This window comes from Centruroides vittatus, unplaced genomic scaffold (genome assembly GCF_030686945.1).
Source record: "Centruroides vittatus isolate TY-2023 unplaced genomic scaffold, ASM3068694v2 contig_875, whole genome shotgun sequence".
Lineage (NCBI taxonomy): Eukaryota > Metazoa > Arthropoda > Arachnida > Scorpiones > Buthidae > Centruroides > Centruroides vittatus.
The window spans coordinates 3,933,417-3,947,831 of record NW_027122567.1 but is presented as its reverse complement, the minus strand read 5'-3'; the positions used below and the strand labels follow the sequence as shown (position 1 = coordinate 3,947,831).

General features: G+C 29.8%; 3 protein-coding genes across 10 annotated transcripts in view; 2 read left to right on the top strand and 1 right to left on the bottom strand.

The window, feature by feature from the left end:
- Positions 1–9,179, top strand: part of LOC136983041 (choline/ethanolaminephosphotransferase 1-like) — a 34,436-nt gene extending 25,257 nt beyond the window's left edge. The window contains exons 5-9 of one of the 3 annotated variants that reach the window (XM_067279665.1): positions 4,295–4,426; positions 4,684–4,815; positions 4,917–5,075; positions 7,671–7,796; positions 7,866–9,179. In XM_067279665.1, the coding sequence (XP_067135766.1) occupies positions 4,295–4,426; positions 4,684–4,815; positions 4,917–5,075; positions 7,671–7,796; positions 7,866–8,039 (723 nt within the window). In that variant the 3' untranslated portion in view covers positions 8,040–9,179. The remainder of the gene's footprint in view (positions 1–4,294; positions 4,427–4,683; positions 4,816–4,916; positions 5,076–7,670; positions 7,797–7,865) is intronic. The other 2 variants (XM_067279667.1, XM_067279666.1) reach the window with 2 other exon arrangements.
- Positions 1–14,415, top strand: part of LOC136983044 (CD9 antigen-like) — a 285,455-nt gene that overhangs the window by 202,517 nt on the left and 68,523 nt on the right. The window lies entirely within an intron of this gene.
- Positions 9,218–14,415, bottom strand: part of LOC136983040 (protein kinase C and casein kinase substrate in neurons protein 1-like) — an 85,430-nt gene continuing 80,232 nt past the window's right edge. For all 6 annotated transcript variants that reach the window (XM_067279660.1, XM_067279658.1, XM_067279662.1 and 3 more), the window contains 2 exons: positions 10,734–10,885; positions 9,218–10,672 (listed from right to left, as the gene is read on the bottom strand). In XM_067279660.1, the coding sequence (XP_067135761.1) occupies positions 10,560–10,672; positions 10,734–10,885 (265 nt within the window). In that variant the 3' untranslated portion in view covers positions 9,218–10,559. The remainder of the gene's footprint in view (positions 10,673–10,733; positions 10,886–14,415) is intronic.

Below are 14,415 nucleotides of genomic sequence, written 5' to 3'. Positions count from 1 at the left end.
TTTTCAGAAGTAATTAATAGTATTGTAATTGTAGAGATCCTCAAGCCTATTAACCTCAACCTGGTTTTGAAACCATTCTAAGACCGTCATTCTGACATCCTCCCACTTCTTCAAAAGACTTTTAATAGCAGATACTGGCATTAATCCTCTTTTTCAGAAGAAAACATATCTCGTCGCATTTCTTGGCGTTCTGTCGTCAGATCCATTTCAGGTTCCATTATGAGCTCTTCATTGTTCTTTGTTTCTCAGATGTAATTTTTGTTACTCCTTTAGCTGCTTGAGTCTTCTTGATTATACTGTATCTTTCTTAGATAAGATTGAACTGTGGCCTACTGTAGACCTGTTCAAGCCGTCCTGCCCAGCAACATCAGACTTCTTCTGTCCACTTCTACCTTTGCTATTATACTCTCACCTTTCGAAAAAAATAAAAATTGACACAAAACTTAATGAGTGACCACACGACAGTCTTGCAAATACTATAAAAAAATGATTTCTGTCAGAAAAATAAAAGGCTGGAATTACAAGGGATAGTTTCAAAGTTCAGAGGAATACTATCTGATCGGTATATACCAGGTTGAGCGTCGATGTCAATGTCTCCCATGCTCCAAAAAGTTTTGAATTGTTGCCTGAAGACAAGGGAAGACCAATTGGTATTCATTATTTCATGTCGCTTCTTCTTGTGTTGTTCTGTGAGATGTTCATTATCCAAACATGTGTTCGTGTCTGAACATAAAAATCTTTCGTGAAAGTGTTCGTTATTCGATTTGTTCATAGTCTGAACTGTTCGTTAACCAAAATCACCCGCTGTACTTTATAAATTAATTTAGAGTTAATTTCTTGAATTAATAAATTAAATTGTAAGTAATATTTTTTAGAATAAGAGTTCTAAAAAATTTTACTTGTAATTTTCTTATTTATTATGCCATGGGCTTTTATTTTGCATTTATATCTTCGAAACAGAAGATATCCAGAGTTATGTAACGTTTTTGTAGTTATATTAAATTATTTTATGTATAAAAATGATTAAGTATCAAAAAATTGAGCAATATTAACATATGAATTTATTACAACCAGAATAATTTAATTTCTATTTTTATTATTCATAAGAAAGACAATATTTAATAAGGAAAGTTATATAAATTAATAAAGAATTGAAAAAGAAAATAAGATTTATTTAAAATTACTTTTAAAGCATATTTATATAATTGCTTTAAAAGTAAATACATAAATTCTTACATTTTACTTTTTATATTTAGTATGAAAAACAATCAAAAATTAAAGAAAAAGTTTTCCTTGGGACTTATTGTTTTTTTTTTTCTTGTTAAAATTTCAATTATTCCATATGAATAATTAGGCCATCTTAATAGAAAATTTTGTGATCACTTTATTCGGGTTTTTCTTCTTCCACAACAATTTTTACAGCATAAGCATATTATCTATTTGATGCCTGGATGCAGTTTGGGACATCTGTAATCTATCAATATAAAAAAAAGATTATAACTTAAGATATAATCTCTACTGGAAACATTCATAAATTCTTTTTCTAGTATTTATGATAGCATAAAATTAGTTTATAAAAAAATTAATTTAATTAATTTGAAGTTTTGTTTGTCATTGACAAGATGCGTGGTTACTTATACAGTAGAGCAGGGCTGTCCAACTGGCGGCCCGCGGGCCGTATACGGCCCACCAAATTATTTTTACGGCTCACAAGTACATTTTACTATGAATAAATTTATGTTAGTAAAATAATTTTAATAATAATAATAATTTAGTATGTGAAAATTACAGCCACAATGTTCTCATTAATATATTACAAATATTTTAAAGTTTTCTTTTTAGTATAAATAAAATATTTTTCTAATTAACATAAACTGACTTTTCATTTATCAACCTTCTTGGCCCCCGAAATGTTTGGTGAAGGAAATATGGCCCGCGGGCTATGATAAGCTGGACAGCGCTGCAGTAGAGCATCGATTATCCGACCCCCGATCAACCGTCACATTGGTTAACCGACCGCGTTCTAGTCGACAAATTCAAATGTCGGCTAGTTATGCGGTGCTACAATATTTAGCTATGTCTTGGCTACTTTAATATTATTTTTGTTAAATTTTTGCATGTTTTAGCTGGTAACACTGGCTCGACCATGAAAGGAAGGCCAGTATTTATTTTGTGCAAAATAAAGAAATAATTTTAAACGATACAATAGCGACGATTATTATTTAAAAAAAAAATTGTTAGGCTTAACATTGATGATAATTCAACGCGAAGTAGGTTAATATAGATATACTAATATACTAATTACATGGGATATACTAATATATTATACTAATAATGTATTTTTTCATACTTTTCGGTTACCCGTTTTTTTAGTTATCCGACCAGCTCCGGTCCCCAATTGAGTCAGATAATCGATGCTCTACTGTATAATGTTGATTTCATTAGGTAATTCTGTTTGAAAAAGTAAACAATTAAAGTACAGATGAGATAATAGATTTGTCATATTCATATCTTAACTTTTGCAAATTATCCAATTTTTATTTAAGATATAATTATTATGTAATTAATTTTTCACTTAAAGGTTTAAGGACTTCGTTTTAGTGAATTTTATTTATTTTGTCCTGTTTTAATTTAATAGAAATTATTAATTCTATTCACTGTCCAATAATAATAAATTTTTTAAAATAAATTATTTAACACAATCCTGAACAATCTGGAGCCCAAGAGGTCTTAACTTGTGGCACCAAAGCTTTGGAAACACAATTGTGGTTGCACAATGGTATGAACTAGAAAACAGGAAAATAAAATTAAGCTGATATTCCTGACAAAAACATTCAAACTAAACTTGACCAGTGAAAAGATAAGAATAAACTATATATTACTCATTTGCATACCATTAGCATATATTATTTTAGTACCTAGTGTACTGGCAGTATTGTTGGTTCTTAATACTATTAAAATCTACAGCTCTAAAAAAAAGCATGCTCTACTGGAAGCCTAGGAAGTTCACTGCGGCCTGTCTTCAGAAAAAGTTGCTCATCACTGTTTTAACATGTTGATTGCCAATGGATGAAATGCACTGATTTTCAATAGGCATGTTATTGTATGTAATACCCAATTTATGTCATTTATTCTTAAGCCAAACTCATAAAAGCTTTGTTTTTGCCAAAAAAAATCTCTATTTCTTAGTTGGTACATGAAATAGAAAATTCTTTGAATAAGCCAGCTACTCATTTCAGATAAAACCAAATATAATTTGAGATTATATATAATAGCAGAATATCTGGCATAATCAATTAGATCAATTGCTGTATTATTATTCAGGTGCAAACAAAAATCATTATATGGTTAAAAATTTCTTTACATATTCTGGAGATAGTTTTTTTTTTTACTTATAATAATAATTATACAAATTATATTGTATATTTTTTATTATTGATTTTTAAATTTTCTATTAATTCATTTCTTCTACTTATTTCCATGAAATGTTTGGGTTGTAAAAATCTGAATGTAGTTCAAAACTGATCTTTACATATAATGATTGTGTAATTATGTAATATTTAAACAACATATAACACATTTATTATGCAGTAGAGTCCCAGAATCTCGACTCTCAATAACTGACATTCCATAAAACGTGTTATGTTGTCCAAAAAAAAAAAAAAAGGAAATACATGTAATGTAATCTAATTTTTATCTTCGTAACATAACACTAGGATCAAATAAGTTAACATTATTTGCTGGCTACACTCATTAATATAACTCTTTTTCCAAGATTTCACTGCAAAACACAACCATGCAAATGTAACTGACTATAGAGAAACCACCAAATAGTCAAACAGTTTAGAAATAGAAATAGTTACTATTGGTACATAATTAATAACAATAGTGATTGCACATATAATACTCTCACGAAAATTCTGCTATTTAAACTAGCATCATTGCTATCCGTAAAAATCATCTTTTTGGTAACATTACCTTCTCAGTCCACATTATTAAGTCGAGTTTGTGGGACTCTGTTGTATTATAAGTTTAAAATGATTAATTCAGTATAATAGAATAAGTTTAAAAGGCTTTTGAACCGTTTAAAATATATAATTTTAAAAGGTTTAAGTTTTATTGTGTACTCATAGTTCAAATAATAATCATCCTCCATACAATTTTATTGGTTTCTGCTTGTTACAGCAATTATATTATATTGCCAATAAAATATAATTACTTTAACAAGCAGATAATTAAAAAAGACAAATCAATTTAAAATTTTACATATATTTTTGGAATTATACACTTTTAGATTCCAATATTACGTATTCAACTGAAAATACTACCTACAATTTTAGTGATTGTAGTTGTCTCTGTGGTCATGTATGGTTATATGATCATCATTTTCACTGGTGGTGCAGGAAAAAATGGATCGACGGTTGCAGTAAGTTGAAATCGTTCGGATGATGGATTTCTGTTTAACGTTAATCGTACTACTAGTCATGACCCTGCTGACACACTAAAAATTTGTTTGGTTACTAACTCACTACAAGTTCATTGGTTTTTTCCTTATTATTAATTTTATCTGCAGAAAGATGTTAGGATTGCATATGTGTATATATATTTAATTTATAAATAATAAGAATGCAAGAATTTTCATCTTTCTGCATATTAATACTTTTTAATGTAATAACCATTTAGATACCTTACTTGCATGTGGAACTCAGATTACTGCCCGTGGCTTTGGCCCTAACGGTATCGGTGATTATATGTTACTCTCTGTTAACTATCATTTTATCCGGCGGAGTTGGCAAGAATGGTTCCACAGTTGCTGTAAGTAAATAGACTAATATTCTCACCAATTTTTCTTATTAACCAAATAACAATGTTTATGAAAGATTTCTACCAGAATCTAATTCTTCGTTTCCTTTTAGGGTACTAGTGTTCTTTCTCCATCCATTCCCATCAGTTTGGTGGTCATTCCTGCTTTCATCATTTACAGAAAGTCCACTTACAATATCTACGAAAACCATCCGTGTCTATACATCTTGGCCTTTGGTATGGTGGCATCCAAAGTCACAAATAGACTTGTTGTAAGTATATTTTTATGTTAAAAAAATAAATCTTTTTTTTTTATGCATAAATGATGCTCCATTGTACTTATCTTAAGGGTCTGGATCAAACAAGATAGAAAGATTATCATAAAAACTTATTATTGAACACCTCTTTTTGTAAGTTACAGTGGTCTGTAGTTGTGTAGACATTATTGCTGTTAATTAGATATATAAAATAATTCCAAAGTGGTTTTTCTTCCTGTTTAATACTCAAATGCTGTTGGGAATGAGTGATATGCTGCCTTCTACAAATAACAATTCTTAATTTCAGAATATCCATTAAGAATTATATATTGGAATAGTTCATGAAAGTTTTAAAACATGCTTTGTTTATGCAGTTTTGTTGTTATAGAATATTACAAACAGACCATTCCTATATTGTGATCCTTTCATATCCATTATAGGCAATAATCTTCTGCTAGGCCTTCATTTCTAAAGCATAATATATTTGATTAAGTCAATTTTATCCAGTTTAAATTAATATCAGGAATGTGAAGAATGTATTTTAGAAATTGTTTTCTAAAACAATATTGCAGTATCTGTTACTTCATCAGAAAGAAAATTACCTTATAAATGACTCTTCCTTTGTGTGTCAAAGTTTATTTTACCATTGAAAGTAATAGAAATGGTGCTTCACTGTATTTTTTAATGTTGATGCCAAAATATTTCTATTCCTAAGTTTTAAATTTCATCATACATCATTTAAATCCTAGATGTTAGTATTGCCTTGTGGCTATATAGTTGGGTCTAATCCTATGAAAACCCAGGTTTGAATTCAATCTTTGTTGTGGGCTGATTTTAAATCTTGTCTATAATGGCAGCTCTATTACTAATTAGAACTATTGTCTGAAAATGAGCCTTATACCTCATGCATTAGCATTTCACATCAAGACCAGGAACATGGTAAAGTCAAATGTCATAGAAACATAAAACATGATTTCAATTGTATTTTCTTGGCTAAAAGTGTAAAATAATAGCCATCATTTACACACTGTGTAAAGACTGTTTTTATCATGATAAAACAGTCTTTACACATACATAGAGGTCTTTCTGGAAAATTAAAAAAAATTACCAACCATTTTGCCAGTTTTTATTTTTGTTGCCACCAGTTTTACTTACTAATTAAACTCATAAGGCTACCAGCACTTGCATTAGTCTGGAAAGCAAAAGTAACATACTAAAGCTATCACTTAGGAATCCTTTTTTAATGAATTCTATTTCTATGCCAGGGTAAATGTAATAGCTAAGTGCCATTAATGGGAGTTACAAGCCATGTGTTCTGAGTTGTCCCTAGTATGGTTATATCTAAATTAACAGTTTTGGAAGCAAAGATCGGATGGAGGTCTGGGTAGCATAATGGCAATGTGACCACGGAATTTGAATCCACAACTCCTGCATATCATGTAGGAGTTGTGGGGATCAAATTCTGCTTTGGGTAAATACTTTTCTTTCAGAACGTTCTAATAATTATAGTTAAATTAATACTTAATAATTAATTTAAATTTACCAAGAGATGGTGCCTAACACTTACCTATGGACCAAATTATTTGATATTTAGTTGTTAGTAACATTAATATAGCCCAATATAATCCAGCAATTGTTTGGCTTTAGGAGAACTGCAACATAAAAACACCATATTGAGGAATACAAATAAGGAATAAAGATAAAAATTTGAAATTACATTTTTGATTTTTGGGCTGTGATGATATATCTTTCATTGTTTATTCACAATGTTGGAAGATGTTGCAGTTGAGCTTTGATGAGGTTATCATTGTTTTGTTCTGAAGTCCACGAAATACACAGTATGCTTGACTGCATTACATCTGGAGGAATGTTCCATACACATTATGTTGTCTTTTAAAGCAGCTAGGTTAGAGGCACCATCACCATAGATATTGGCTTTGAGGTAACCCCACAACCAAAAATCACAAATTTGTGATTAACTGATCTTACACCATGTCACTCCAAGGACAAGCCATGGAAAGAAAAGTAACTAATTACTGTTCTCAGTAAAATGATCTTGTAATGGCTGTAGCACTGGTCTTGCAATATGAGACAATTTTCACATGCAAGAGTGAACATTGTTTCATCCAGGCAACTTCTTTGTTACAGTTGTAGAATTAGAGCTGTGTAGCTATGGAGATTACTGGACTACTGGGTGTAACTTCTTAAAACAGTAAAGCCCAAGGATAAAATGTAATGTGAAACCACATCAGACAGTGATCCTTGAGTGGGATTTTTGACAAGGTATGGATAACAGACTTGGTAAGTAACACCTGGGAGTTTCTAAAGCCCATATCCAGTAGTTGTGAGATTCTTAGCAAAAGGCCTCAATAAAATTCCATGATGGTATATGAAAAGTATTGTTCAATTTGAGTGTAATAAAGCAGCTTGAAATGGATAGTTATAAAAATGTTGGTTTAATGCTGTAAGACAACTGTTACATTAGCCATGGTGATCTAGTATAATGTTACAATGATTTTTCTTTGTAAATAATTTAATGTAGAAAGTTGAATTCTTAATAACGGGATGCTGATATTAAAAAAATTATAATTTAACCTTTATTTTTAATAGATTGCTCATATGACCAAAAGTGAAATGGATTATCTAGATTCTATACTTATTGGACCCGGAATGCTCTTTCTAAATCAGTATTTCAACACCTTCATGAATGAATATGTTGTACTCTGGCTATGTCTAGTAAGTCTCATTATTTGTGAGCTGTTCAAATTATAAATATTTGAGATTGTTAAATAATTTTATTTTTAGGTTTATTCTGCAGCTGATCTGTTCCATTACTGTATGATAGTTTGCAATCAGATATCTGCCCATTTAAAAATACATCTGTTTTCAATTGCACCCAGAACGACTGTCGTGCCTGCCTGTACTTTCTCGACAAACGGAACAAAGAGGACGGGAAGTACGATATCCAAACTAAACTAGATTTGTATAACTAAGACACACAAACATATTTTGATTGCCATTAAGGACAGTTCAAATCGTCCGAAATGGAAATTAATTACAGTGTAAAAAATTTCATATTGGCATTTCATATTTACTCATAAGAGAATATTTTTATTACAATTTTAATATGTTTTGACGAAATATGGCACTTCCCCACTACCGACTCATCTGGACGATGTTCCTCGCTGTGATATACGTAGTAGATTTTAGAATTCAAGCCAATTAAACTAGTTGATAGCTACAGACAGGAAGCATCTCTTTTGAGAAGAGTTTTGTGTATAATTTTGTCAATTTCAAGCTTAGTAACTGCATACTTAGGTTCTATGCAAATTAATCCTTAACGAAGAAAGGTCACATTCATTTATGCCATAGTTATAACGTCTATCGTCCGTGTAGTTGTTTGTAATTTTGATTTGTCCACGTATGTTCACATTTAAATTTGGAAACGATTATTTGACGCAACATCGAGGTATTGAATATGCACTGCGAGAACGCCATTCGATAATTTAAATCATTCCTAACTGTAGTGGGATTTTTGTTTATAATTTCAAGTATTTTTTTTTATGATAGTTTTGTAATAATTTTGTTAAAATTTCTGCTACTAATGACATTTCTTTCCAAATTTTTTGAAAAAGCTATTGATGGGATTGTTCTTCCACATAGCTCCTGAAAGAAAGATTTACGTTAAGCAGAATGGATTGTTTGTAGTTAAAACTCATTCTGGTATTTGTAATTATTTACAAGGCAAAAGACAATTTGTAACTTATGATCCTTTCAGCAAAATTAAATATTTTAATTGCGATCATGAAAAATTCCTACATTCCCTTTATTAGTTTGTAAATATTACTATTACATCACTAGGAATGTTGTCAAGTTTCTGACATCATCTAAGTTTGTGTGTAAGTCTGTTTCTAGTATTCATGCACTAGTTTCTCCTGATTTGAATAGAAATTAGACATTTTAAAAATCTGTATTTATTGTAGAAAACTGTAAAGCATTAAAATTGAAGAAACCCTTTCTAAATCAATTTCAGTCATTCATTAGTCCTATTGTGTATCTAGTCAAAGAAAAAATTATTTTCAAATTTTGTTAGTTGTGAATAAAAAAATTTGATAATAAGCATGTTTATTTCTTTTATCATTTCACAAAGACAATGCTTTTAATAGTACTCGTTTTATTTTGACTTAAACTACAAAGCTGTCCCAAGTACTCTTTCACCATTTCTTATCAACATTTACATGAAAACTCTGTATTAAAATAATTGTGTTTTTCTTTCTACATGTTTATTATGCAGTTAATATTGCACAGTTTCTCTTCTCAAATATAGTTCATTATCATCACTGCTCAACTAACATTTAAATTTTGTGAGTTAGTCAAAATAAATGTGCAAAGCAAAATAATTTACAAGCAAAGACCAAAACAAAAACATTTTGAGAAATCCAGTGACCATAGACAATGATAGAGATCAGATAGCTGCACAGACGCCACAAGTAATACTGTATGGCACATTTCCGTGTTCCGTACACAATATTACTCCGGGTTATTTAATAAATATCGCCTCTGTAAAAAAGATGTAAACCTTAATTTATGAATTGTGTTACAAAGTTTCGGTGGTCCACAAATTTATTTCAAACCCTACAAGAAAGATTGTCGACGACAGTTCTCTGTAACCTGTTACAAAATTTATACAGATCTGGGAATGCTTCGTTTAAGTAACAGATCATTTATTTGATCGTATTTTCCATATTTTAAAAGGAAAAGCTTTTATTAAAAAAGTAAGTACAATAATAATTCATATCACAAATTCAAAAAACAATCACTGGATTTCTCGTGTGACAGTATCTTGGGCAATACCGAGTTGCCTTTACCACAAATATGTTGTGGAAATAACACAATCCAACTATATTTTAAAATAAAACGTGCAGACGCAGATGTATACATAATGATACTTTAAAAAATATGATTATAAAAAAATTCCAGACACGACAAGTTTTATTTCTGTGCAATAGTGGTCGGTGCAGAGCACTTTGACTTTAAGAAACTATCGCTCTCTCAAAATGATCTATACAATGGAGTTGTCAGTAGATTAATATAGAGTACAGATTATTGGATGATATGTTGAGATTAAGTTACAAGAGTCAAAATTGAACGACGACGACAAAGTAATCCTCTATTATGTATGTGTTTCTCCGTGCGAGTTATTAGACGATTCCATTTATTTTGGATTCTATACACAGGAAATGGAATATTATGAGACATCTCGAAGATCGGCTATGGTTTTGCATTAGTTTCTACGGATCCGACGTCGATCCGAGAAATTTCCTAACAAAAAAGAACTAGTTTAACGGATTAGATTAATGACAGTGAAACAAACCACCGTTGGCACATAATCACTGCACAACTTAATAAGGTGATGCGCTTACACCACTTTGGAATACAGAAGTGACTTATTTAACAAAATATAATTGGCAATTCCCATAGGGATTACCCCGATTAAATTTAATTTTGAACCACTTCCACGTAATTGGCGGGATACAGTCCCACTCTCCCGTCTTTGCGACCCTTGCACCATCCTTGTTCGTCTTCGTCTTCTAGCTTTTCAAACTGATCACCTGGCAAAACACAGTTTGTCAGAAGTTTGTTTGAGCATTTTAAATAAATTACAGGACTTACCTTGTTTGAAGGATAATTCGTCAGCCTCTGTGCCTATGTAATCGTAGAGGGCTTTGACAGGCACGCCCGGTTCTCCGGTATCTACCAAAGCATCATTCTGATATTCCTCCCAATCTTCTTGATCTTCAAAAGGATTTTGTTCTTGGCCATTTCTATAAAATAAAGTTGTAAATAAATTAAAATCAAAATATTAGATAGGGAGAAAAAAATGGTTGCATCTGCAATTTAATAGATTTTCCTTTATGAATTGCTTAAAGTGTATGTATTTAGAACATGCTTTCTTAAAGAAATCTTCAATATAAAAGTTTTACAAAAATAATTTTAAATGAAACTGGCATTTTTTTATTTGTATCATCTTAAAATTAATTTTATATTGTTTGTTTGGCATACATTTGTGACTTGCCATACTGATTAATAAAGCAGATAGTCATGGCTTAAAAAGATGTTATACAGTATTTTAGCACCTTAATGTTTCTAATCTAAAATTATGCTATTGCCATGTTTAGACTATAAGCAATGGATTGCTGTTATCTTTTTTTTTTTATCTAGACATCATCATAATAGAATAAATTTTTAAAATGATTTATCATAGCAAAATTTACTACACAATTTTTTTCACACACAGAAATGTGTATAATTGAAAAGTTCTGTGGAATAAAGTACTTCGGCTAAATTTTGATGTCTTTGGGAGTTCTCGGAAAACTACTGTTTTCATATGAGGTTTGTTATGAAGTGATTGAAGTGTAAAAGTTAGATACACTTGAGTAAGGTGCTTATTATAGCAAGGAAATCCATATCCATAAAACTCCATTTGACATAATGATAAAATAATTAAGAACATATATCAAACAGCTTTAAAGATATAAATCATATAATTTCAAATCTTAACACAAAAAAGTTGGTTGATTGGTGTAGAATTTATTTCAGATATTCATCAGTTTTATTTACAAGCAGTGGGTTGCAGTTAAAAGAAAAGGCATCATTAAGGTAGAAAAAGTTATTCATTATTATTTACCAGATGGATATCTAGAAAATATTACATATTTTCTAGATATCCAAACTGTTTTAGATTCTTTTCACAATGATGCCAGATAATTATCAAAAGAATTCAATTTAAAAAAATATTTTCACAAAGAACTACAAATTACAACAAACATCCACACCATTTTATCTTTTTCAAATTACCTCTGTAGAATAAAATATTTTTAATTTTCTACACAGGAGTAGAAATGCATTAATAATTTCATTAAACAAAATTAGATATTTAAGGAATACTAAATTTTTCTGATTACCGTTTAGATAAATCTAGGCAATACAAACCATATCTATAAATATGTAGGATATTCAGAAGTTTTCCAAACGGGATAAGAAAAATATGGAAATCCATAGCCATAAAACCTTATGGCCGCATTTCTTTATGCGGCAAAAGTGTAGCGAAATGACGTCACGAGCAGTGTTGGCCAATCAGAAACCAGTTTCGGTGTGTTCGCTGTAAAGCGCTTCTCGAGCGCTGCATAAAGAAACACGGCCTATTTTATGTGCACCTTTTCTTCTAGAATAACTTAGATCAGGAATGGAACTGAAACCCTGTAACTTCTTACTATGTAGATTCATCCTAATAGCATAATAGAATGGCAATGCAAGTTTGGGTAGCATAAATCCAAATTGAGAATCTTATGATCTATGCTTCTGGCTCAACTAATTTACAATACATAACTATATACATCGTTCACCACTAATTAATAATCAAATGATAGAGCTGGATTAATATAATTTGAGCTGAAAAATAAATTATTTAATATGATTTTTGTTTTCGCCAGTTTCGTTTAAAATCATTGTTTTACTATTAATCTTACAATTATTTAGCAATATTCACTACATTTTACTATAGAACTTATCAAGAAAGTGCTGGTTCAAAGCGCAAGCTCTTGTTTGTCATGCATTCTTATATAGTTTAAAGTTAATTTCACATACATTTAATTTATTATACACAATGATTTGTGCCCGTTACTCGATATAGAAAAATGGGAACTATTTTAATCATCATATAAAAATATATATTTATTCATTCCTAAATAAATAATTTTAAAAAATTATCATAAAAGCAGAAATATTTAGCAAAGGATATTTGGTAATGTGTATTATGACATATTATATGGAATGCAAAAGACTTATAATGTTGTAACTTTAACAGACATGGCAGATGCACAGTTATCTTTGATCTAGTTGTAAAAATAATCAAAGACGCTCTTCATTCCAAACTGTTTTATGATCTTATAAATCATAAGACAATTATTATTAACATACATACATTTATTTATTTATACAATTTAAAATAGGTTTGAAATAAAAATTCTGAATCAAATCTAATTTAAAAAAGCATATTTAATTGATTGTATGTAATGATGAGGTTTTATTTTCCTGAAAAAAATAACAATAATAATTTATTTGCATTAAGGCTAAGCCTTGTTACAGGGGGTTTAATGATTACAATATTTATTAGTGTACATTTTATATCTGACAAACAAACAAACAATATGCATATGCAATACGATAGTATGTATTTAGTCCTTCACAGTCTCTTAGTAAATGATTCAAAGAATATTCAATTGAGTTGCATCAATGACATCTGTTTTTTGTACAATTGAAATAAGTATTATTAATATAAAGTGAATATTTATTGAGTTTTAATTGGATTAGTAATCGTTTTATATTCATATTGATATTAGCAGTTGTGATATTCGAATAAGACGGGATTTTTAAAACGTTGATATACCATGGATGGTATGCTGAATGATATAGTGAGTTTTGGTCCATTATAATTGAATGGGAAAATGCTGATTCGATCATTAATGAGTAGCCGTATTGCCAATCCGGTTCAGAATTATCAAATAAACTATTGGATACACCATAGGATTGCAGTAATTTATTAAATTGATATTGCCATAAATTTTTATTCTTGTCGGAGTTAGTAGTTTGATTTAGCATTATTTGATGCAAGAATCGTATATTATCTTCATTAGTATTTTTTAATCTATAATAAAATTTAATCAGTTTCTTTAAATAAAACGAAACAGTTGAAATCTATTTGTTTCGGCTCAAATTGCATATCCAGGAACAGATCTTTCTATTTTATATAGTTTTCTTAAGTAAATAACATGGAATTTTTCTAAATCAGGTAATAAATCTACAGCCTATATCGAGCTTGCATAGTATATTGAAGGGATAATCAGCAGGTTAAATAGTTTCATCTGTAGTTTTATATTCGTAATTTTTAGAGTTGCGCACAAATTTATAACATTGTCTATTAAAGTAGTGATTTTTTTGGATAATTTCTTCAAGTGCGGTTGAAAATTACAATTCCAATTAAATGATATTCCTAAATATTTTATTTCATTTACTAAGGAGAGAGATTGGTTGTTTAAATAGAATGATTTTTCTTGCTTTGGAAGTTTGACATTGTTTCTAAATATAACAACATTGGATTTAGAGATATTAATCTTTAAAACAGCGAATTCAGATAGTTGTTAATAAAATTTAACTTGCGTTGTAAAGCGATTTTAGTTGGTGCTAATAATACAAGATCATCTGCGTATAACATACAGTGATAGGATTTTCCGGAGATTTGAATTCCTTCAGTATCATGTAGAAATAATTTATCAATATCGTGTAAATAAAAATT